At 35.2% G+C, this 26,996-nt stretch overlaps 1 protein-coding gene across 8 annotated transcripts in view; it reads left to right on the plus strand.

Moving 5' to 3' along the window:
• The window catches only part of FNDC3A (fibronectin type III domain containing 3A), a 191,063-nt gene extending 164,381 nt beyond the window's left edge, over positions 1-26,682 (plus strand). For 6 of the 8 annotated variants that reach the window (XM_082434386.1, XM_082434385.1, XM_082434390.1 and 3 more), the window contains 12 exons: positions 1,590-1,728; positions 2,264-2,332; positions 3,148-3,266; positions 4,478-4,583; positions 4,671-4,846; positions 6,388-6,501; positions 7,183-7,332; positions 7,437-7,720; positions 7,824-8,036; positions 10,396-10,562; positions 11,740-11,867; positions 24,177-26,682. In XM_082434386.1, coding sequence (XP_082290512.1) covers positions 1,590-1,728; positions 2,264-2,332; positions 3,148-3,266; positions 4,478-4,583; positions 4,671-4,846; positions 6,388-6,501; positions 7,183-7,332; positions 7,437-7,720; positions 7,824-8,036; positions 10,396-10,562; positions 11,740-11,867; positions 24,177-24,491 — 1,980 coding nt within the window. In that variant the 3' untranslated portion in view covers positions 24,492-26,682. The remainder of the gene's footprint in view (positions 1-1,589; positions 1,729-2,263; positions 2,333-3,147; positions 3,267-4,477; positions 4,584-4,670; positions 4,847-6,387; positions 6,502-7,182; positions 7,333-7,436; positions 7,721-7,823; positions 8,037-10,395; positions 10,563-11,739; positions 11,868-24,176) is intronic. The other 2 variants (XR_014255896.1, XM_082434391.1) reach the window with 2 other exon arrangements.
• The last annotated feature ends 314 nt before the right edge of the window (positions 26,683-26,996 follow it).

Consider the following 26,996-nt stretch of genomic DNA (forward strand, 5'->3'; position numbering starts at 1 on the left):
GTACAGGATTTACTAATAGATTTGACAAATAGGTTTAGAGAAAGGATCAAAGATCCTTCTAGATTTTTGGCTTGAGTAACTAGGTAAATGGTAGTAGTGCTTTTTACTGATGGGGAAGAACAGAGATGGAGCAGGTTTGGAGAAGAGAAAATCATATCAAGTTTGATATTGGACTTGAGGAACTTTTAAATTCAGTAGAAGAGATAGGTAAAAATACAAACATAGGGCTTTCCTGGTGGCTCAGTGGTTAGGAATCTGCCTGCCAATGCACGGGACACGGGTTTGAGCCCTGGTCTGGGAAGATCCCACATGCCACGGAGCAACTAAGCCCGTGCTCCACAACTACTGAGCCTGCGCTCTAGAGCCCGCGAGCCACAGCTACTGAGCCCACATGCCGCAGCTACTGAGCCCGCGTACACTGAGCCCGTGCTCTGCAACAAGAGAAGCCACCGCAATGAGAAGCACGCGCACCGCAAGAAAGAGTAACCCCCGCTCGCCACAACTAGAAAAAGCCCATGCGCAGCAACCAAGACCCAATGCGATCAAAAATAAGTAAAATAAATAAAATTTTTAAAATATATATGTAATTAAATTTCTAAAGTGAAAAATATAATTATATTGAATAAATATAATTATTATAAATATGAATTATATTTATCTATTGCTGCACAACTTAGCTTGAAAAAATGAACATTTATTATCTCACAGTTTCTGTGGGTCAGGAATTCAGGACAAGCTTGGCTGGATGGTTGTGATACAGGGTTTCTGTGAGGTTGCAATCAAGATGTCAGCTGGGGCTACAGTCCTCTGAAGGCTTGACTGTGGCTGGAGGATGTGCTTTCAAGTTCACTCAAGTGAACTTTTTGCCAGGAGTCCTCAGCTCCTTGCTGTCTCTTGGTCAGAGGTTTTAGTTCCTCACCACCTGGGCTTCTCCATAGGGAAGATACACATACCATCATTTCTTCTACATTGTTTGTTAGAAGCAAGTCATTAAGTACAATTCAAAGGGAAGAGGAATTAACCTTTATCTTTTAAAGAGAGGAAATTCAGAGAATTTGTGGGCATTTTTTTAAACCCCTGAAGAATAATAAAAGAATAAGTTAAAGCAAGCCTAAAGCCCATCAAGTATCACCAGATAGCTTATAGCTTATAGCTTGTTCCAGTGATGACTCTTGTTTAGTATCAAAATGTTAGACTTATACTTGTATTTTCAAGACTGATTCTAAAAGGGGGTTATACCTGAATTTTCTTCATATATGCTAAGTCCCTTTTGTTTGTTTTTGTTTTTATTTATTTTTTAAATTGGGGTATAGTTGTTTTACTATTGTGTTAGTTTCTACTGTACAGTGAAGTGGAGTTCCCTGTGCTATACAGCAGGTTCTCATTAGTTATCTATTTTATACATATTGGTGTATATAGAGACGTGGATGGATCCCCTTTGTTTTTAATGCTGAGTCCCTTTTGAAGACAAGCAATCCTCACATAAATCATTTGACTGAGCCTAGTTGTCTCTCATCACTTTGTTCGTTAAGCCTATATCATTAGGTATCAAACATTAATTATTTTATGTCTTTGTGTTCTCATCATAGGTTATTGCTTATAACTCAGAAGGTAAAAGTAATCCAAGTGAAGTAGTTGAATTTACTACATGCCCTGATAAACCGGGAGTACCTGTAAAGCCCTCAGTTAAAGGAAAGATACATTCATATAGTTTTAAAATAACTTGGGGTAAGATATTATGCATACTTGTATATCATTACTTTTATATTTGATTAAAATGATTTGAATATTTAGATCATTTTTAAGATACTTGAATAAATTTGTTAGCTCAAGTAAGTTCAGTGAGAAATGTGAGACTCATTTACTGTTTGAGGATGGCTTTGTAGTCACACATACTAAGTTCAGATTTGATGGAGGAAACACTTGGGGTCCACTGTAGAACTTTGAGCAGGGGCAGCAATGTGTGAAATGAAAGATTACTGAACTTGTAGCTACAGTTTCCTGTCTCATCCTGGTTTTCACGAGAAATTAAAATCACTTATTCATTTAAAACAAAAATTAATTGAGCACCTCCTTATGTACTACCTTATGCAAAAACAAGAGAGTAAATGAGATGCTGGAGTTAATTTTTTTTTAAATCATTGCAGGTGATTCTTTTTTCTTTTAGAGCAATCCTGGGTTTGGTATTTTGTCTATTATGAGTTTATGTGATTTTTTTAATTGTATATACTCTGCCTAATAACACTTTTGCTTCTTTGGAAAGACCCACCAAAAGACAATGGAGGAACGGCCATCAATAAATATGTAGTAGAGATGGCAGAAGGTTCTAATGGTAAGAATATCTATTAAAAACTGATAGATTTATACCAGTCTACCTTTACTCTTCATGATTTTAAATTTTGTATAATCTCTTTTTTTTCTCTTGATTTTTTCCTTTGTTTGTAGCATTTAAGATTTTGCCTATTATGACCCACTTTAAGTTGTAATCTCCAGAAATAAAGTGACTCAAATGCAAGACTGCTGTATAGCTATATTGTTTTCTTATTTTTTTCCCTCCTTTGTTTGCATTGCTCAGTTCCAGTATACCTAAAGTCTTCTGAAGGTTAGCTTACTCAGTTAGATTTATACCCAGATGTATCAGAAAAATCATCTTCTAAAATTTAACTTACATTATACTAGTTTTAGTAATAAATTCTTTGCCTAGTAAACTTTATTCTTGAATCACACATTTAACAATCTTTATTTCTATCAAATGGCCTATTTCCTTGCAAAAAATAAGGATGTCTTTTAATTAAGACTAAACTTCCTATGGTATTGGTTCTTTCTATTCTTTGTGTGTTATATAATGTTATTACCGGCCCAGTAAACACTTAAAATGTTTAATTAAAAGTAAATTATCAATCTAAGCCAAAGTCTGCACAGAGTTACAGAGATATTTCACTTCAACAAAGCCATGCAAATTGGTCTAGGAAGCTGCACACATAAAAAAAATTAGATCATTTCCAGGAAACTAAAAACAGGCTTAAATTGTTTCTGACAAATTACATAAACACTTACTTAGTGAAGCTAGGATACCTGCTATGTCCATGGTACCAAAATGTTAAACATTACCTGGTAGCTGATTGAACATAATTCTTCACCTTACAGGAAACAAGTGGGATATGATATACAGTGGAGCTACTAGGGAACATCTTTGCGATCGACTGAATCCAGGCTGTTTCTATCGTTTTCGAGTTTACTGCATCAGTGATGGAGGACAGAGTGCGGTAATACTTACATGCAGATTTTTTTTTTCCAAGTTTGGTCAAATGAGATGAGATCATCAGATGCCACCTCAAATATTGAAATAAATCATAAATGTATAACCCAGGTGGTTAAATTTATAGTGACCAGACTATTCTAATACATATAGTACTTAGCTTATGGTCAAAATTTAGTGAATATCTATTGTCTGGTTGCTGTTTAGCTTTGGAAGAATAAATATATGAAAACATATATTTATTCTTTTTAATGAATTATAAGCGTTTTGTTGAAAATGAGAGTACTGTGAAACTGAGTTGCAAGTCCTGCCCAACAGGTTTTGGATCCAATTGCTTCATTTTCTTTAATAAGAAAATCTTCCTAGATTTTTTAAAAAAGCAAACCCCCACTCCCCTCCCCCCACCAAAAAAAGACACCTATCTTTCTAATATAGCATCTGTAGTATTCTTATATGAATGCCTTTCTGAATAAGGTGATGACCAAATATTTTATTTATGTTTGGAAAAAGTTTAAGTGCAGTGCAGATAATGAATATGGCACTGAGTTTGTGTCAGTGTTTTTAAGAGAAAGTTTTTTAAAATAAAACTAAAAGATTTTTTTTAACAGCATAGAAATTAAAAGTAATACCAAATACCTGGAAAGATGCCAAATACTTGGGAAAACTTACCTGATTTTTAAATTATTTTTTGGGTGAAGGAAAGATTTTTTTTTAATAATAAATAAATTAATGTTTAGGTTACAAATACAATCAAGTGGACAAAATAGTCTAAACCTCCTGAAAACACAGCAGATAGCATTTACAGAATGTTAAAACATCCTTCTTTAGAAGAGATTTGTAGAGCCATTTGGACATGATCAAAAATAATGTCCATTAGGTTATATGGAGGGGTTTTTTTGTTGGTTTTTTTTTGGGGTTTTTTTAATTATGGAAAGAAGAGTTTTGGGGGGGGTTTGGGGGTTTTTTTCTGGTAACTTTCTTTGTATCTAGTGGTCACATAATACATGTCTTTATTTTATTTGCCTGTATAAAATTTGAGTTTTAATGATTTAATTGAGCTTGATTTTATTCAGAACTTTATTCCTTTTCTGTTGATAGTCAAGTACAGTTTCAAATTATTGGTGCAATCTTTGTGTTTGTCTTATTTTCCTCTAACAAAAGCAGTCTGATTATTTGGCTTGGGGCATTTTCGTTTTGTTTTTGCTTTTGTTTTGGCAGGTATCTGAATCTTTACTTGTGCAGACTCCAGCTGTGCCTCCTGGCCCATGCCTCCCTCCCAGATTACAGGGTAGACCCAAAGCAAAAGAAATACAGTTACGATGGGGTAATTTTCATTTTGGTAATAAATTATAATTAAGTTAGTATTAAATATATTCCTCTTGTTAAATTGCATGACTCTTTCCACCTTTAGGACCCCCTTTGGTCAGTGGTGGATCACCCATTTCTTGCTATGGTGTGGAAATGTCTCCTGCAGAAAGAGATGAACCCAGAGAAGTTTACCAGGGTTCTGAAGTGGAATGTACAGTGAGCAGCCTTCTTCCTGGAAAGACTTACAGCTTCAGACTGCGTGCCGCTAACAAAATGGGGGTAGGAAGACTGAGCTGACTGAATTATCATCTCAGTGGTATTTCATATAACATACGTCATTGTACCCATTATTTGACCATTTTGCTTTCAACATGCAACTCCAAATTTTACAATTTTTAATAAGCCTCTGTTGATAAATAAGAGAGAAGTCAGTGTATACCATAACTTAATTGTTATAGAATCTCAGTATTTTCAAACCCCACTTACAATATGTGACACTTTGGACTTTAGCTGAGCTAAAGCTTGCCTTTCAGGCAGTGCTAATAGGGTTTACTTCGTAAAAAGAGTAGAAACATGATCATAAGATGAAATACTTAGAGTTATTAAGTGTTTTGAGGCTGGTTAAATGCAGCATTTACTTTTTTTTAGTTTGCAACTAGTTGTGATTCATTTTTTGCCTAAAGGAGAAAACTTACATTCTAAGCATTCTGGTTTTGTGTGGGTTTTTCTTTTTTTCTTTTTTTTTTTTTTTTTTTTTTTGTTGTTTTTCTTTTTTTTGTGTATGTGTGGGTTTTTAAAAAAAATATATTATCTATGTACAACTCCATAAATGGACAAAACAGATGATATCTCCATTTTACTGCTGAGGAAGCTGGGGCTCAGAAAAGTTAATACCTGCCCCAGCAGTCACACAGACGAAGAAGTGGTGGAGGCCAGCCACTGCCTCAGACCCCACAGCCAGCGCCCTTTCCACTCAACTGTGACACCTCCTGTCCCTCTGAATTAAAACTTCTCTAAGGACAAAGCACTGATTTCTTACTTTAACTGAGTTAGCACTGTGTTTCTTTAAACTACAGTATAATTAAAATTTCGTAAAATTAAACTGACAAGTCTCTCCCCTTTATTTCAGATTTTAGTAAACTGTGCTGTGTTTTATGTCTCATTCTCCAACTGAGTTCATTGTATCTGTAAACTTACTTTTAAATTTCTTACATGTCAGTTTTATATACTTTGTTGGCATTCCTTGCGTACGTCATTCCTTCCTTTCTGAAGTCATGATCTTGTCAGCCCCTCAAGGCTGCAGTACACTGGGATTAACATCTTTAGTGCTAGTGTCTTTAACCTATATTTTCAGGTTTGTGATAACCTGTCAAAATCATCTTAATATTTGTTCTCTGTATTTCCAGAGAATTTACATTTTTACACCCTACTAAAGCTATTCTAAATTTTAAGATATAATTTATGCCCATCACCTCTCACGCCTTTAATTGGTATCATCTCTTCACTCTTCACAGAATTTCTTCGTATTTATTTGACCAACCCAATTGCTGAATGCCCCGCCCTTTTTACAAAAACAATTCGTGAAGTAATAAGGGGCAAGAGAAGAAACTACAGTAAATGAAACTTTAAAATACCCCACATATTTACTTCCATGATCATTAATTAAATCTTTACTTTCTGTGATTTCTTGTAGAATTTTATTATGTCCAATTAGTCTTAAAGGAAAGGGATGATGAATTTGATTATTTGTGAATATTTATGGAGAGCTGTGCAGTTGGTAGGTGAAAAATGAAAACACTGGTTAATATTTGTTTTTCTAGTTTGGACCATTTTCAGAAAAATGTGATATTACTACAGCCCCTGGACCACCAGATCAGTGCAAGCCCCCTCAAGTTACATGGAGATCTGCAACTTGTGCACAAGTGAATTGGGAGGTACTGTAATTTCCTTGACTTATATTTAAGTGATTAAAACAGTTTATATAAAAGAATAAAGATACTGTGCATTTCATCTCCATAAATTATACAAAGAGTAAGTCCTAGTTAAATTCACTTGGTAAAAAGTGAATTCTTTTTTCTCTTTGAAGCATTTAAATAAGGTATATTTACATTACAAGTATTTAGATTCGTGATGTGCTTTGTATTTTATCAAAGGCTTTGTCTCGGTACTGAGATATTTAGCCACGGTGAGCTTAATGTTCAGAACAAACATTCATAGGAATTAGTGTAATACTATTTCTCTTATGTTTATTGTCTCTAGTATATTTATTGCATATAGTAATAATCAATGATAATTACATTTTCAGTTTCTTTTGAAATTTAACAAAGAAAATGTCCTTGAACGATTTAACATTTATATTACTTAATAGAATTGTTTTGAAGTATATTTACCTTAAAATACTCTTTCTAAAGTGATTCAGTCATATTTCTACTTCTAATTGAAAACAAAGTTATACTTTTTGACAAATCGTAAATTCAGGTGGCCTTAATGAATAAAAATGTAATATTGAACAGTTTAAATTCTGTTTTTTATATGCTCAGGTAAAGAACATTTTTGCCCAAAAGCTATTTAATCATGTCAGGACTTAAGACCTTTATCTTTTTCTTAATTTAAAGGTCCCTTTGAGTAATGGAACTGATGTCACTGAATATCGATTGGAGTGGGGAGGAGTTGAAGGAAGTATGCAGATATGTTACTGTGGGCCCGGTCTCAGTTATGAATTAAAAGGACTTTCACCAGCAACTACCTATTATTGCAGAGTCCAGGTAAAGGCGTTCAGGGCCTTGTCACTTTACTCTATCCAGAGTTTTGCGTTTTGTGAGCATTTTCATGATTGCGTCTTTACCTTTTGGGCTCTGTTAATTTGTAGGCTCTGAGTACTGTGGGTGCAGGCCCTTTCAGTGAAGTAGTAGCCTGTGTGACTCCACCATCAGTTCCTGGTATTGTGACTTGTCTTCAAGAAGTAAGTGATGATGATATAGAAAATCCCAACTATTCACCGTCTACATGCCTTGCCATAAGCTGGGAAAAGCCTTGTGATCATGGTTCAGAAATCCTTGCCTACAGCATAGACTTTGGAGATAAACAGCCCTTGTCTGTGGGAAAGGTTACAAGCTACATTCTAGACAGTTTGCAACCAGATACAACATACAGGTACACAGTAAAAACTATGTTAATTTTTGCCTAGACCAGAGAGACACTTTAAATAGAATAATCATAAACTAAACTTTTTCTTTTTTTTTAATATGGCGCTTAGAATACGAATTCAAGCCTTGAATAGCCTTGGAGCTGGTCCTTTCAGCCACATGATAAAATTAAAAACTAAACCCCTCCCTCCTGATCCACCTCGTCTGGAATGTGTTGCCTTCAGCCACCAGAACCTTAAACTGAAGTGGGGAGAAGGAACCCCAAAGACATTGTCGACAGATTCTGTTCAGTACCACCTTCAGATGGAGGATAAGAATGGAAGGTAGGTGTTTCTAATTGCTTCTTTATATAGTTTCTCAGGTCTTAAGTCCGTGAATTTTTTTTAACAATAGAAGTAAATTAAGTTTTAAAAAACAGAAGTCTCATAAATAATTTTTAAGTATGCCATTTTTGAAACATCAGAAGACATAATGAAGATTTTCTGTTTATAATTGTGAGGGTGATGCAAGAGAGAAAAAAATAGGGGAACTATTCTTTGGCTCTCATCTCTAACCCATTTTCTCTCTTCAAGCTAGTAAACGAAACGTAATCTGTGCTGCAAAATAATCTCTTCAGTGCTTGTTTCCAGCAAGAGGCAGTTTTTACAGTAAATCATTGATTGGCTTAAGGCCTTTGAGATCCTTGAAGGCAGGGATTATATCTCACCCTCCTCCACACCCTCACAGGGCCTGCACACTAAGTGAATGCAGTAGTTTACTTCCTCACCATCAGATCTTAGACTCTGAATAAATAGTCCAGTCCCCTGGCTACTCAGGTTCTTCTCTGTGCTACCATCCTTTACAGTCTCGTTACATCCATGCCATATTTTACCCCACTAAATCATGCATTTGAATTATAGTGTTACTCAAAATAATTGTAGTGTAAATTATTCAAATTCCAATCTGGGGTAGTTTATTGATATTATATCCAAAATAAACAATGCCATATATCTTTCACACCTGTTACTCTAATCTTTTAAGAATTTGGGGGTTTTTTGTTGGTTTTTCTTTTTTGTGTGTTTGTTTTTTCACTCAATTTATTAGAAATAATTTGTATGTCTGATAGATTCAGAGTACCAGGGACAGTATTTCCCAAGATTACTTTGTTTTTTGTGTTGGGTTTGTATCTTAGCCAAGTATTCAATAATGGAATATTCAAGGTACTTGTATGTAAGTAGTCTCTATCAGAAGTACTTACACATTTAAAATAGCATACAGAATTAAACATACTGTATCAACAGTAAGAGCATTACACAGAGCAAATAGTATTGATCGTTTCCTGAAATCTTTGCCTCTATGAATGTTAGCCTTTGTTCTTGGCAGAATTTTATGTACTGTTTGTAGCCTTATCTCTAGAAGGAAATTCTTTGCCTTGCCACAGGTTTTTGGTATAGCCATTTATCTTTAATATATGTTGGTATTGTTAGGTGAATTAATTCTTTAAGTTATTTTTATCCCCTTTCTAGCATTTACATTTGGGGTAGTAGTGCAAGAAGGTTTACTGGAAACAGGTTTAATTGGTGTTTGGTTGAAAGATAATAGAACAAAGATTCTATTAAATACAGATTATATTAGTTTATATTCTTATTTTAGAACTTTAGCCATAGTTAATATTTAGCTAGCATCTAGAGAATTGTTGTAGGGTATGGGGTATGGCTTATGGTCTTTGGCTGTGGAAAATAAATAAATTAAAACGTTTTATTGATATTGTAAATTTACTATATAAACTTAATGCATTAAATCAATTTAATATCTTTAGTTACTTTCTTTTGACTTTTCACAACTCTTTACACTTGCTGTGGGATCATGTCAGAATGCTACCTCAGCTGTTCCCTGACCACAGGTCTTATCGTTCAGCTTTTTTCGACAGTGGTTTTGCCACTGGTTGTTTTCCTATCATTTAAAAAAAAAAAAATTGGAGATTCAAAAGGCAAGGCTTATGTAATTACTGCTTCTTGGATATACTCTTACTGAAGATCATTAAATATTTCTTCATTTTTAATCTATCTACAGTTTTCAGACTGTTAGAACTATATGAGTATTCATTATTCATTCCTCAGTTTCCAAAAATTTTTAAAATAGCCAATCAAAACTTTGGGGAACATTCAGCATACGGATAACATATATGATGTTAAACTTTCCATTGAACAGTTCAAGTGGATAATTTATGGGAAATTATATATTATCTCATACTGTTATGTAAATCTTAAGAAAACCTCACCAAATCAATTAAAATTATGCCTGGGAAAGGGAATTCTCTTTTTTATGTGACAAATTGTATGCCTATGACTCTAGTTAGAAATAATTTATAATGAAAATTGTGATGTACTGAGTATCCTTTAAAATGTATACATTAAAAAACAGCAGTCAGAAACAAAGCTTATACCAGAAGCCTGAAGAGAAAAATTTAGCAATAAATTTTCAGGAAACCATGTCAAATTGGGAAATTTACTCATTCTGTGATTTTCATCATCTGATGAAAATACACAGATTTATTGTGTGACAAACCATTCCTGGCATTAAATTCTAGGAGTAACTTATTACTCCTAAATAATGTCCGAACTGTCTTTTTTTTAGTGGTTTTTAAACGTTTTTCATAAGGTAGTCAAGGTTTATTTTTCATAGGAGTCATTTCCATTTTAGGTTTATATCCCTGTACAGAGGCCCATGCCATACGTACAAAGTACAAAGACTTAATGAGTCGACATCTTATAAATTCTGTATTCAAGCTTGTAATGAAGTGGGGGAAGGTCCTCTTTCCCAAGAATATATTTTCACTACTCCAAAATCTGTCCCAGCTGCCCTGAAAGGTAAGTTATACATCCTCAAAGTTATTTTCTTTAATAATAAATTAAATGCACTTTTCATAAAGTACTTTTGTACTATTAAAATTTATCATCCAGGATGTGTCCAACATTTAAATTATAAGAAGGAAATTAGAAAAGCCTACCTACTGGGACTTTCACTTAATAATAAAAGCTATTTTATCTGGCATATTGATAATCAGACAAGTGCTGGTTTTTGTCACTGATCTTTTTAATAAACATAAAAGTACTAAATTGAATAGGTAGGCTAGTTTTCTAATAGGGTCATTTGCTGTTTCCACTATTGCTACTTAAAAAAAATCATAATTCTGGTTGTTTTGAGTCATTGCTGTTTTCATTCGTTTGGATTTCAGGGAGAGAGCCAGGTCATCTGTTTAGCAAAACATAAATAAATACTTAGTTAACTTGAATTTTTAAATTCACATACACACACACACATTTGTGTATATATTATATATTTAAAATTAATTTCAGCAGGGTTCTTACTTTAAAATAACCCTGGAAAGTAAACAATACTAAAATTCCTTACCCTCTGAGGACAAATCACAGAGATTTCTAGTACAGTGTCCTGGATCATATCTTGAATGTATTATTTGTTAAGCAGATCCATAGTTAGCAAGACTGTTCTTTGAATAGTCTTTCTAATAATGCTGATGGATTTCACTGAGTTATTTTTCTGTTCCCTCATCTGGTTTAGTGTCTCTTTACCTTAAGAAGATTGCTGATTTTAAAACCTTTGTACCCCACTATTGAGTGAGGCAGTCATATATGTGGTCAGGCAGCCAGGGGTATTTTTCAACTCATTCTCTTAGAAGATTTCTTAAATTATAAAATTTCACGTTCTAGTTATGTATGCTCTTTGAAGTACCGTTAAAAGATGTAGGACTGCCATTGGCTTTTTTTAGCTCAGGGAATATAGTACTTATCTTTACAGATCTTTTAATCAGTCTGGCCATTGGAGTGCTTGTAGATTGTATGGCCTGGAGATGGTAAGAGTTAGCCATTGACCATTTCTCTGCAAATTTCAAAAATTCACTGATATTTATTTCAAGTTTGTAACTATGTTTTAAAGTCTGTTGATTTTGATTGAAACAAGTGTCTGTGTGATGTGCCATGTTAAAAATCAAGTAGAGCAGATTTTATTTATATTTGTTCTCTACAGCCCCCAAAATAGAGAAAGTAAATGATCACATTTGTGAAATTACATGGGAGTGTTTACAGCCAATGAAAGGTGATCCAGTTATTTACAGTCTTCAAGTTATGGTGGGAAAAGATTCAGAATTCAAACAGGTATGTGCCAAAATATAATTCTATAGATACACACTTTCACCTTTTTCATTTTTATGTATTTTCAATGCAGGATTTGACTACCTTTATCTTCCTAATTCAGAAACATTTGTTCAGTGCTTACTATGTTCCAAAGATTAGTAACTACACAGTATATCAGGATTCAACATCTTTTGGGTGTGAACTGCACTTAAACAGAGTATTCATTCATTTGACAGGTATTTATTGAACTCTGTGCCAGGCACTCAGGATACAAGTGAACAAAAAGTCCTTGCCTCTGTGCAGCTTACATTCTAGTAGAAAAAGAGATTCCAAAAGCAGATAAACACATCAGTATATCGTATGTTAAATAGTGATAAGCACAATGGAGAAAAAATAAAACTGGATAAAAGGATTAGGGAGTACTAGGGCGAGGGACAGCTAGTGCTATTTCATATAGGGCAGTCAGGTGACATTTGAACAGAGACCCAAAGGAAGTGAATATGGGGAGAAGAGTGTTTCAAGAAGCAGGAACAGTAGGTGCAAAGGCCCTGAGGCAGGAGCATGCTTGTTAAATTTGCTGTACAAGACGAAGGCCACTATGGCTGGGGCGGCATGAGCAAACGGAGGAATAATAAATGAAGTCAGGGCTATAATGGTAGAGGGTCTATGAGCGGGCATGGAGATTGGTGTAGGGTGATTTTGACCAGAGTAGGCACATGATCAGACACAAGATCATTGTGACCACAGTAGGATGAGGACAGATGCAGAGACAGCATTGAAGAGGCTTTTAGTGTTAGTAATAGTCATAGTTACAATGAAGTGTTGTAAATATGACAATAGACACAGTTATTATGGAAGCCTAGAGGAAGTATCACCTTCCTGGTAAAATTTCAAAGATAGGTTCCTGGTAAACAGTGAACAGCTGATGAAGTGGGCAGCTGTCAGTGTTCATTATGACTTTTATAAAGAAGTTTTTATGCAACTCAAAAGCCTTATTTCTGTAAGCATTTCATCTGCTTCTCCCTTTTTGCTGTTAACCTTCTTGATTTTGAGGGCTTTTAAGTTGGGTTGTTTTCATTTTAGGTTCTTATCTTGTATTTTCTTTTCTCACTATTAAAAAATCATTCATCTGTTTTATTTCACTCTTGTGCTTTTATAACTATTAATAATAGAATACCTTTCAATAAGGTATAATTTTTTCCTTTCAAGTTTTGCTAAATATGGAAGCATAATTTCTTAACCGAAATTACAAAAGGCCCCAAAGAGTCTGATTAAATTTGGCATGTGATTGTTTTTCTTTATTAAGCCATCTGCAAATTGACATGATAATTAGATTTGAATATGATTTACAGATAAGCAGGTTTCCTTCCAAGGAGGAAACAAAATTAATATTAAAGAAAATGTAATTGCATTACATGTTTAAAGGAAATAGGGAACCCACATTTGAGTAGTATATGAATTTTAATAAACATATCACTACATGAAACAGCAGTGCTAATTCTAATTTAACTTAAAAGCTAAATTAACCCTATCACCAATTTTGCTTTAGATTGTAAGCATACTGTACAACTTAAAATACTGATTTCCTTAGAACTTCATCATATATATGCTCATCTAAATCTCTTAAATGTTTATAAAATTTTATGATTTACTGGCAAGTTGTATTCCAAAAGTTTGAAGGTCATTTTTTTAAGAGTTCAATCTCATTCATGGGATTTTAATATTTTACTTAAAATTGACTTGCTATTCAACACACATGTATTAAATACAACATATGAAGAATTTGAGGGGGCTACATTATTAATAAGTTACTGTTCTGATTTCAAGAAAGTTGTTTATTAGACGTTAGCAAGGAAGCAGAAATTTTATAATCATGATATTCTATGTAAGCAAACAAATGTCATGATAAAGATAAAACATACTTTATAAAAAGGAATGTTTTTTTTCCAGCTAGACTTTGGAATGTTTTCCAAAAGGATTATCATTAAAGGGAGTCTTTCTGGGGGGCTGATGAGCTTAGGAGGAACCATGAACTCTCAAGTATGACTTGAGTAAGGCTCAAGAATGGAGTGTGTACAGTGGGGGAAAGCGGGGCATATGCTGCTGGGATGAATTGGGAGATTGGGGTTGACATATATACACTAATATGTATAAAATAGATTACTAATTTTTAAAAAAAGCTAAAAAAAGAAAAAGGATTGGAGTGTGTAGTGGAGGAGGCCAAGTCTTGGTGGGTCTTCATTCTACAGGAGTAGGAACTGTTGATGTTTTTAAGAAGAGGATTATTATTTATAAGTTGGTGGTTGAGTTTCTAGGCTAGCCTATTAAAACCTGTTTAACCTGTAGTGTTGCTGGGTTTGGGGACCTGGAAGCAAATTAGCCTAGCAGCAGCCAGTACTTATGACCCTGGGCCAAACTTAGAAACATATTGATTTCTTTACATTCTTCCCTTTCTTCATCCCTCTTTGATCAGTCAGTGGCTTTCACCAAACTCTTGCTGCCTTCTTCCTGCTCTGTGCCCTGCTCTGCAGCACCTCCCCGAGGCTTGGCCCCATTCTCTAAAATTACACTCTTCCTCTGACTCTTGCCTCCCTCTCTCACATACATCGTAATTCTCATATACACAGTATAACTGACCTTATTCCCATTAGGAGAAAGACTCTTTCTATGGGAAAATTCATGTCAAAAGTCGAGTGTCTGCTGGCTCTTTCATCCTCCCAGAAGTGTATACATTTTTCAAAGCAAGTGCTTTTAAACCAAAAGCAGCATTTCAAGTGGTATAACAGGGTGAAGTGAAAATGTTGGGGGACACTAGAACCACCGTCAAAGCAGATAAGCCCCATCTGGGAGTCTGTACCTAAGACAGTTCTTGTGTCCAAGCTCATTAATGTTACAAGTACCAGAAAAGTTAATTCAAATTGGCTTATAAAGTATAAATACTCTTAGGGAGAAGCCTGTAGGTAGGCAGGTTGATAGAGGAGCTTAATGAAGTCATCAGGGACATAGTTTCTCTCAGTGCTCAGTGCCTGCCATGGGGAACTTACACTTCCTTATCCACATTCAGGGAAAAGATAGCACTTGGGTTACAAAGCCATCCCTGAAGCAGTGACTGTGCCAGGGAATAAGCCAGCCAGGGCCCACCTCTGGAGTTAAGCCTCAGCCAGCTTCTCCTAGTACATGGGCTGTACTTTGGATACCCCATCCAAAATTAGGGTATTGTTGGCAATATAGGAGAACGGTTGCTGGGACAGTGGCCTGTTGGATTCTATACAATTTCTTCCTTTCTTAAACTTCTGAACTTGAGATTCTCAAAAACAGTTGTTCCTCAGAGAGGCCTGCAGACCTAATAAACCTGAATGTCTAGGAGTGGAACCCACAATTCTGTTTTTCTTTTGCTGCTTTTGTTTCTTTGTTTTTAAGTTCCAAGTGGTGCTTAAGCACAGTAAATTTAAGAATTGCTCTAGAGATAGCCTCATCCACCAGAGGACAGACAGCAGAAGCAAGAAGAACTACAATTCTGCAGAGCCTGTGGTAAAAAAACCACATTCACAGAAAGACAGACGAGATGAAAAGGCAGAGGGCTATGTACCAGATGAAGGAACAAGATAAAACCCCAGTAAAACAACTAAATGAAGTGGAGATAGGCAACCTTCCAGAAAAAGAATTCAGAATGATAGTGAAGATGATCCAGGACCTCGGAAAAAGAATGGAGGCAAAGATCGAGAAGATGCAAGAAATGTTTAACAAAGACCTAGAAGAATTAACGAACAAACAAACAGAGATGAACAACACAATACCTGAAATGAAAAATACACTAGAAGGAATCAATAGCAGAATAACTGAGGCAGAAGAACGGATAAGTGACCTGGAAGACAGAATGGTGGAATTCACTGCCATGGAACAGAATAAAGAAAAAAGAATGAAAAGAAATGAAGACAGCCTAGGAGACCTCTGGGACAACATTAAACTCAACTACATTCGCATTATAGGGGTCCCAGAAGAAGAAGAGAGAGAGAAGGGACCCGAGAAAATAGTTGAAGAGATTATAGTCGAAAACTTCCCTAACATGGAAAAGAAAATAGCCACCCAAGTCCAGGAAGCGCAGAGAGTCCCATACAGGATAAACCCAAGGAGAAACACGCCAAGACACGTAGTAATCAAATTGGCAAAAATTAAAGACAAAGAAAAATCATTGAAAGCAGCAAGGGGGAAATGACAAATAAAATACAAGGAAACTCCCGTAAGGTTAACAGCTCATTTCTCAGCAAAAACTCTACAAGCCAGAAGAGAGTGGCATGATATACTTAAAGAGATGAAAGGGAAGAATCTACAACCAAGATTACTCTAACCAGCAAGGATCTCATTCAGATTTGAGGGAGAAATCGAAAGCTTTACATACAAGCAAAAGCTGAGAGAGTTAAGCACCACCAAACCAGCTCTACAACAAATGCTAAAGGAACTTCTCTAAGTGGGAAACACAAGAGAAGAAAAGGACCTACAAAAACAAACCCAAAACAATTAAGTAAATGGTAATAGGAACATACATATCGATAATCACCTTAAACGTGAATGGATTAAATGCTCCAACTAGAAGACACAGGCTTGCTGAATGGATACAAAAACAAGACCCATCTATATGCTGTCTACAAGAGACCCACTTCAGACCTAGGGACATATTCACACTGAAAGTGAGGGGATGGAAAAAGATACTCCATGCAAATGGAAATCAGGAGAAAGCTGGAGTAGCAATACTCATATCAGATAAAATAGACTTTAAAATAAAGAATGTTACGGGGCTTCCCTGGTGGCGCAGTGGTTGAGAGTCTGCCTGCCAATGCAGGGGACACGGGTTCGGGCCCCGGACTGGGAGTATCCCACATGCCACGGAGCTGCTAGGCCCGTCAGCCACAACTGCTGAGCCTGCGCGTCTGGAGCCTGTGCTCCACAACGGGAGAGGCCGCGATAGTGAGAGGCCCACGCACTGCGATGAGGAGTGGCCCCCGCTTGCCCCAACTGGAGAAAGCCCTCGCACAGTAATGAAGACCCAACACAGACAAAAATTTTTTAAATAAATAAATTAATTAATTTTAAAAAAATGTTACAAGAGACAAGGAAGGACACTACATAATGATCAAGGGATCAATCCAAGAAGAAGATATAACAATTATAAATATATATGTGCCCAACATAGGAGCACCTCAATACACAAGGCAACTGCTAACAGCTGTAAAAGAGGAAATCAACAGTAACACAATAATAATGGGGGACTTTAACACCTCACTTACACCAATCGACAGATCATCCAAACAGAAAATTAATAAGGAAACACAAGCTGTAAATGACACAATAGACCAGATAGATTTAATTGATATTTATAGGACATTCCATCCAAAAACAGCAGATTACACTTTCTTCTCAAGTGTGCACAGAACATTCTCCAGGATAGATCACATGTTGGGTCACAAATCAAGCTTCAGTAAATTTAAGAAAATTGAAATCATATCAAGCATCTCTTCTGACCACAACACTATGAGATTAGAAATCAATTACAGGGATAAAAAACGTAAAAAACACAAACACGTGGAGGCTAAACAGTACATTACTAAATAACCAAGAGATCACTGAAGAAATCGAAGAGGAAATCAAAAAATACCTAGAGACAAATGACAATGAAAACATGACAATCCAGAACCTATGGGATGCAGCAAAAGCAGTTCTAAGAGGGAATTTTATAGCTATACAAGCCTACCTCAAGAAACAAGAAAAATCTCAAATAAACAACCTAACCTTACATCTAAAGGAACTACAGAAAGAACAAACAAAACCCAAATTTAGCAGAAGAAAAGAAATCATAAAGATCAGAGCAGAAATAAATGAAATAGAAACAAAGAGAACAATAGCAAAGATCAGTAATACTAAAAGCTGGTTCTTTGAGAAGATAAACAACATTGATAAACCATTAGCCAGACTCATCAAGAAAAAGAGGGAGAGGACTCAAATCAGTAAAATTAGAAATGGAAAAGGAGAAGTTAAAGCAGACACCACAGAAATTCAAAGCATCCTAAGAGACTACTACAAACAGCTCTATGCCAATAAAGTGGACAACCTGGAAGAAATGGACAAATTCTTAGAAAGGTATAACCTTCCAAGAGTGAACCAGGAAGAAATAGAAAATATGAACAGCCCAGTCACAAGTAATGAAATTGAAACTGTGATTAAAAATCTTCCAACAAACAAAAGTCCAGGGCCAGATGGCTTCACAGGTGAATTCTATCAAACATTTAAAGACGAGCTAACACCCATCCTTCTCAAACGCTTCCAAAAACTTGCAGAGGAGGGAACACTCCCAGAGTCATTCTGTGAGGCCACCGTCAACCTGATACCAAAACCAGACAAAGATACTACAAAAAAAGAAAATTACAGACCAATATCACTGATGAATATAGATGCAAAAATCCTCAACAAAATACTAGCAAACAGAATCCAACAACACCTTAAAAGGATCATACACCATGATCAAGTGGGATTTATCCCAGAGATGCAAGGATTCTTCAATATATGCAAATCAATCAATGTGATACACCATATTAATAAGTTAAAGAATAAAACCATATGATCATCTCAATAGATGCAGAAAAAGCTTTTGACAGAATTCAATACCCATTCATGATAAAAACTCTCCAGAAAGTGGGCATAGAGGGAACCTACCTCAACATAATAAAGGCCATATATGACAAACCCACAGCAAACATCATTCTCAATTAGGAAAAACTGAAAGCATTTCCTCTAAGATCAGGAACAAGACAAGGATGTCCACTCTCACCACTATTATTCAACATAGTTTTGGAAGTCCTAGCCACGGCAATCAGAAGAAAAAGAAGTAAAAGGAATACAAATTGGAAAAGAAGTAAAACTGTCACTGTTTGCAGATGACATGATACTATACATAGAGAATCCTAAAGATGCCACCAGAAAACTACTAGAGCTAATCAATGAATTTGGTAAAGTTGCAGGATACAAAATTAATGCACAGAAATCTTTTGCATTCCTATACACTAATGATGAAAAATCTGAAGGAGAAATTAAGGAAACACTCCCATTTACCACTGCAACAAAAAGAATAAAATACCTAGGAATAAACCTACCTAGGGAGACAAAAGACCTTTATGCAGAAATCTATAAGACAATGTTGAAAGAAACTAAAGATGATACCAACAGATGGAGAGATATACCATGTTCTTGGATTGGAAGAATCAATATTATGAAAATGACTATACTACCCAAAGCAATCTACAGATTCAGTGCAATCCCTATCAAAGTACCAATGGCACTTTTTACAGAACTAGAACAAAAAATCTTAAAATTTGTATGGAGACACAAAAGACCCCGAATAGCCAAAGCAGTCTTGAGGGAAAAAAACAGAGCAGAAGGAATCAGACTCCCTGACTTAAGACTATACTACAAAGCTACAGTAATCAAGACAATATGGTACTGGCACAAAAACAGAAACATAGATCAATGGAACAAGATAGAAAGCCCAGAGATAAACCCACGCACCTATGGTCAACTAATCTATGACAAAGGAGGCAAAGATATACAATGGAGAAAAGACAGTCTGTTCAGTAAGTGGTGCTGGGAAAACTGGACAGCTACATGTAAAAGAATGAAATTAGAACACTCCCTAACACCATACACAAAAATAAACTCAAAATCGATTTGAGACCTAAATGTAAGACCAGACACTATAAAACTCTTAGAGGAAAACATAGGAGGAACACTCTTTGACATAAATCACAGCAAGATCTTTTTTGATCCACCTCCTAGAGTAATGGAAATAAAAACAAAAATAAACAAATGGGACCTAATGAAACTTAAAAGCTTTTGCACAGCAAAGGAAACCATAAACAAGACGAAGACAACCCTGAGAATGGGAGAAAATGCAAACGAATCAACGGACAAAGGATTAATCTCCAAAATATATAAACAGCTCATGCAGCTCAATATTAAAAAAACAAACAACCCAATCCAAAAATGGGCAGAAGACCTAAATAGACATTTCTCCAAAGAGGACATACAGATGGCCAAGAAGCACATGAAAAGCTGCTCAACATCACTAATTATTAGAGAAATGCAAATCAAAACTACAATGAGGTATTACCTCACAGCGGTTAGAATGGGCATCATCAGAAAACCTACAAACCAAGAAATGCTGGAGAGGGTGTGGAGAAAAGGGAACCCTCTTGCACTCTTGGTGGGAATGTAAATTGATACAGCCACTATGGAGAACAGTATGGAGGTTCCTTAAAAAACTAAAAACAGAACTACCATATGACCCAGCAATCCCACTACTGGGCATATACCCAGAGAAAACTAATTCAAAAAGACACATGCACCCCAATGTTCATTGCAGCACTATTTACAATAGCCCGGTCATGGAAGCAACCTAAATGCCCATCGACAGACGAATGGATAAAGAAGATGTGGTACATATATACAATACAATGGAATTTTTACCTAGCCATAAAAAGGAAGGAAATTGGGTCATTTGTAGAGACGTGGATGAATCTAGAAACTGTCATGCAGAATGAAGTAAGTCAGAAAAACAAATATCGTATATTAACGCATATATGTGGAACCTAGAAAAACGGTACAGATGAACCGGTTTGCAGGGCAGAAGTTGAGACACAGATGTAGAGAACAAACGTATGGACACCAAGGGGGGAAAGCAGCGGTGGGTGGGGATGGTGGTGTGCTGAATTGGGCAATTGGGATTGACATGTATACACTGATGTTTATAAAATTGATGACTAATAAGAACCTGCTGTATAAAAAAATTAATTAAATTAAATTTTAAAAAAAATGCTCTAAAAGCTCCAAGTTCACTTACAACTTCCTCAACAATAATAGAGGGGAAGAATGGTAGAGACGAGTTACGTGGTTATTTGTCCATAATCAGTTGTTTTTGAGGGTTTTTACTGTTCCCTTCATTTATTGATCACTACAAAATAATTATTTGCAATAATACATTCATAAGTTACAGAAGGATCACATTATGTGACCATATGTGCCAAATTATAATGACAACATATGCCTTATTATTTGTCTTAATGAATACAGTTGACCCTTGAACACCACAAGGGTTAGGGGCACCGACCCCCAGTGCAGTGGAAAAACCACATATAACTTTATAGTCGGCCCTCCATGTTCACTGTTCCACATTCATGGATTTGGCCAGCCTCTAGTTGTGTAGAACTGTAGATTGTACTTATTGAAAAAAGATCTGTGAATAAGTGGACCCTTACAGTTCAAACCCGTGTTGTCCAAGGGTCAACTGTAATTACTTTTAAATGCAGTCAAATCTATAATAAATCTTAGGGAAGTTTTGACTAAGTCTGCATTCAGTCTAATAGTAATGTATTGCTGAAATCATTGTCTTACACTAATTGCTATAAATAATACAGACTGTGTGTATTACTCATTATAAGATCAGATTGTGGATATGTAATGTACACAGAAAGTAGAAATAGTTAAACAGAATTTGTTCCTCTGTAATGACAGCTTCAAAAGTGGTTGTCTTTGGTAGTAAACATGTATATTTGTCCTTAAAAGGTAACAACAAGGACTGTCTTGAATTTTAGTATGGGTACTTGGTAAATTAATCTTGCGAACCAAATAGATTTTTAGAATGCAGATACAGAGGAAGATACCAATAGGTAAAATAGTGATTTCAGTCTTATTGGCCCCAATTCTACAGTTGTTATTTTCTCCATGCTGTGATATATTCACAAAGCTAAGGTAAGGATAAATACCAATTTATGAAACTCTAAGCTTTCTATAAAGGTTTTCCTATAAATTCTGTTGCAGGTGGTGTACTATTTCAAAGTTCTTGGCCTGCTAGATATGCACAAACTTTACAAGCTTAAATTTTAGTCTGCATTTCTCAGTTAAAATGCAAAGAAAGTGAAAACAGTAATGTCTTACCTGCCATCGTCTTAACTACAAATCTGCATTAATTTATATTTGCCACATTCTGCCTAAGTAAATGGATAGTTGATTGATAGCAAATATAAAGGGGATATTTTAGTTTTTCTTTTGTTTTAATTATATGTAATACTATCTGTGAGCAATAGCTATGGACCAAAAAATTATGAATTTATTAGAGTTTTTACTTGCCTTCTTGTTTATTAGGGCCACAAAATTTATCTTGTCAATATGAAAGGGGGTGGTGGAAATGGTGTTACTCATTTTAATTCTTACTTCTCATTCTAAGGCCTAACCCAGCTATCTTGAGCTTGAGACTCTTTTTGAATAGCTTCACTTAGATCTATAAAACTTTTAAAATCATCTCTAGCAAATGTATCTGTTTTCTTCAGTCCTGAATCTGCAGTTACCTATAGGATGTCTCCCTGTTTAGATATCTTCCCAACATCTAAAACAAAACTGAAAATTTGATCTCATCATCTTCCTTCCCAGTCTCTCCTCTCCACCTTCTTCCTCATTCGTCAGGATCATAAACACTAACATCATTTTGGTCCCCAAGCTTTAAACTCTTGGAAGATTTTTTTTTTTTTTTTTTTTGCCTGCCAACTTTTATTAAAATAAAAGTCACTTTTTAAGTGATCCATGAAAATTATACCAGGGCCTCATAACTCGGCAAGAGCCCTTGTCATGCCCAACTCCCTCAATCCCTCTCAGCCTTATGATCAGGATTCCTTAAACAGTTTAAATATCACACACTGCAGTGGCCCCTGTAGAATTAAACTTAAATTTCCAACTAGTGGATTAACATATTCCTTTCAATGTCAGATCTCTTCACCTATCACCCTCATGCCATTTGGTGAGTTTTTTTTTCCTGATCACATTACCACACTCATTTGGAGACAAATGGAAAGTAAAGAAAATTTTAAAGACGAAAATAAATATCACCCATTATACCCGTAAGACAAATACATATTTTTTATTTTTACTAAACTGACTTCATTGTATGTATACTGTTTCACACTGCTTTCTAATACGGTCTTCTGATTTACTTAAGTTCATCCTTTTACTGTCACTGAGACATAAATCATTTCTACATTCTCACTTCCTGAAATGCTCATATGCATCTTCAGAACTAATTCATATTCAGCATTTTTTTAAGATTTGTCTTAAAGCTTACTTTTCCAATAGAAGTTCATTTATATATCTTCTCAGTATCTACTGATATACATTTTGATGTATACATAGTCAGTCCTAATATAGTGGCCTTTCATTAAGTACCTATTATATGCTAGATTCTGGAGACACAAAAATGAGGGAAAGATCTTACCTTTCTCCTTTGGAAGCAAACCAGTATGTAAAAATGTAGATTCACAACACAGATACAATTGAGGCTACTAAAATTGCTTGAGGGAATGCTAGCCCACAGGTTTTGGTTGATCTCTTATATAACCCACCAACTAGCTGGGGAAACTCAACTGGGAAATCACTATGAGTCTTGGTCTTTTCATTTAGAGAATGAGTGAAGGGGTGCAGTAGTGGAAGTGATAGCTTCCATATATTGAGCACTCGCTATATGCTGGGCACTGTGCTAAGAAGTGCTTTAACAAGTATTAGTTTATTTCATTCTCGTAATTACCATACAAGATAACTACTATTATGCCCTGGAGGAGTGTGCAGTGGTAGAGCAGAGCTTGGACCCAGTTCCAATACATATCCTCTCAATCACTAGCACACTGTCTTGAAAAATCTATGGAATTCCATTCTTGTTATTTCCCTTCTAAGGGATGAGCAGAGGAGTTGGGTTTTAAAATCCCATTCTTGGATTCTAAGTGATCTCTCCTTTTAAAGTTTATAAAATGATTTGCCATAGACACCTATAGAGAGCTCTCCTTTCTCACTTATTGTTTCATTTAGCAGATCTGTTTGAAACTTTACAGAAACCAGTTATACAAAGATATCATGGGAGAGCAAGGTTAGACACTGTTCCTCCTTTCATGGAATGATTTCACAGAAGTTTGACTTCTTACATTTGGTGAAACCAGAGAAATGCCCGTGGACTGATTTTGCTTGTTCTCTAGCTATTCTGGGGACACATCTTCACTCTTCAGCTGGTCTGTAAGCTCTGTGAGGGTAGATATCACATCCTTACTTTACAGATTTCTCCAGCCATTATACAGCAAACAGTTGAGTTCTTTAATGGATAGGTATTTTTTAAATGTCATTTAAAAGATACAAACAGTGGCACTCACTAGCTTCCATGTCAAAAATAATTCTAAAACTAGCCAGTTTTAACATCGATTTTCTACCCAGCCTTCCCATATAATTCTTTTTCTAATGTCTTACTATCAGATTTACAAAGGGCCTGACTCTTCATTCCGGTATTCAAGCCTTCAGCTGAACTGTGAATATCGTTTCCGTGTGTGTGCCATTCGCCAGTGCCAAGACCCTGTGGGGCATCAGGACCTCGTAGGCCCCTACAGCACAACAGTGCTCTTCATCTCTCAGAGGACTGAACCACCAGCCAGCACCAACAGAGACACTGTGGGAAGCACGAGGACCCGGCGGGCACTCAGTGATGAGCAGTGTGCAGCCGTCATCCTTGTGCTGTTTGCTTTCTTTTCCATTTTGATTGCCTTTATCATTCAGTACTTTGTAATCAAGTGAAAATATAACTTTATTTTTAATATTGTATTACATTTTATTTTGTCGTGTACTAAAATTATTTCTGTATTGCTTTTACAAAAACAGTGACATTTAGCACTGGCAATGAGACTATAGTACATCATTTTTGCCATTTTTAATGCTTATTTTGTTAGGTAGAGGCTGGCACCTTATTAGAATGCAAGCCACAGAAATAGCACGTTTCGGTTTTTTGTTCGGTTGGGGCTCTTTTTCTTTTTCTTTCCTTTTCCTTTTTTTTTTTTCTTCTTTTTTTGACATGCCTTCTTGTGAAACAAACTTTCTGAGAGGCAACAATATATAATTGATACTTTGACCAGTCAGCATGAGTGTAACAGTGACAACCTGATCTGTTTGTTTTAATTATTACCTAGTGAAAAATTCAGAATGATTAAAATTTACACTAACATGCTATATAAAAATGTTAAAGTATGATGCTGTGAAAGCAATCTAGTGCTATATTTCTACCTCCTCATTTGTCTTAATTTGGTAAGTGGGATTATGATGAATAACTGGAGGGGCTTAGCAGACAAAAACTGGATGAAAGAATATGCATGGAAAAAAGAAGCTTCTTGTTTGATAAATGTGGAGTTCTTCATTATAAGTATATATTCATGAATTCACAGATAAGTCACTTAAAGAAAGCACAGACAGTTTACTTGGCCTAAAAGTATTTTAATGTTTACTCAAAAACCCATCTTCAGGTCTTGAGAACATGGAAAAGAACAGAGGGCTTTTACATACTTTTTAAAAGTAATCATAATTCTGAATTTCAAACCTATTTAATTTGGTTTTGTGAGCCTTTGAACTATATGTGTGTGTATAAGGACATGCACGTACATATATGGCTTTATATATACCAAGTGTAGAAATAGATATATATACATATACACACACACACTCTCACTCCATCTATCTGGTACAGGCTAATTTTGAAGAACTCCCATAAGTTTTGCTGCTTCTCCCATAACTACTGCCATCACCATCAGAATTCATAATCAAACCTAACCTTTTGTTTGGGGCACCAAATCCGAAGACAAAATTAATTTGCACCAGTAAACTTCAAGCTGCTTTCTTTCTTGAAAAACTAATGTTTAATGTAATGTCTGTTTGGATACTGTTCCAGTTGTTGATTGCATGTGGTTAATGTTGCATTAGAGCACTTTGCAATTACATAATTCGTTAATGTTTTGTGAGCTTGCATTTGTGAGTTATCGGGTGATCAGATTGAATTTTGTCAAGTATCACATTGTACATCTTGCATAGATGTTCATGACTGCCAGTAATAATAGTTTGTAATGAAACTATCTAAAATTCTTGTTTTATCACATCTGTTATCTGTGAAACACTTGTAACTAGCCTTTTTAATTTATTATTTGAATTTTAGGATAGTGAGTCACTAATTTTTAGTTGCTGAGGTTAGCAGTTTAGTGATTACTAAGCACTTCTGTCAGTCTTTGAAAAAAAGGACGTATGTTTTGTGCTTTGAAGATCTCTGAAGAATTTCTTATATTAGAATGAGCATGTATTGTAATTGTTTTATGTCAAATGATCTGTGCTGTAGAAAAAACATTAACCTTTGTTCAAAAAAGAAATGGATAAACTTGGCCTTCCCAAGTGGTAAGAATGATCTGTCACTATAAAATACTGTATGTTTACATTTTATTTAAATTTAATCTCTTATGTGTAGGCTAACTTCCCCCAAAACAGTGATTCAGATTGTTTTCTAGAAACTTCTTAAAAGTGCCACATTTGGCAGTACAAATGAGTTTGAGTGTAATAGCCCAGAGATTTCTATATAGTTGAATGTCTAAAATGGTAAAATGTGCCACTGTGGCAGTTGCAGTGGCTTATGTTTTTCATAGTAACTCAAATGAACTCCTATTTTTGATAGTAAATGTCATTTAATAGTGTACTTGCCATTTGAGCCTCACTGCAAAATTAGTGCAGAGGAGAAACAATTTTTAATGTAATCTTGATTTTACCTCATATACTGTACATTCCAAAAACTCTAAAAACTTTTTAAAGATTATAGATACACTACCAAACGTATCACCTTGAAATTGTATAAGGTTGAACTTCATACAAATGAAAAAATATAATCTCATAAAAATACATAAACTATGTAGCAAAAGTATCTTTAAAATCCATGGAAAATAAAAGTTGTATAATTCTTTTTTGAGATGTGTTTATTGTATTCATAAACATTATTTGCTGCCTCTTTTGGAAAATAAAATGTTAAGGTCTCCCCTCTTGCAGTTGGCTTACAACAGTTTTCTCAAAATATTTAATCCTTTAACATGAGAGGATCCATATTCAAGAAGGTCAAGTTTTATCCTAGTGACCTGATTCTGTTGCATTATATGTATACATTATATGTACATTATACATTATATGTATTCTTTTATTTATTTATATATATATATATATATATATATATATATATATATATATATATATATAAAGGAAACAAGATATCTAATGAATAAG

The sequence above is a fragment of the Balaenoptera physalus genome, assembly GCF_965194825.1.
Source record: "Balaenoptera physalus genome assembly, chromosome: 18".
Taxonomy (NCBI): Eukaryota; Metazoa; Chordata; class Mammalia; order Artiodactyla; family Balaenopteridae; genus Balaenoptera; species Balaenoptera physalus.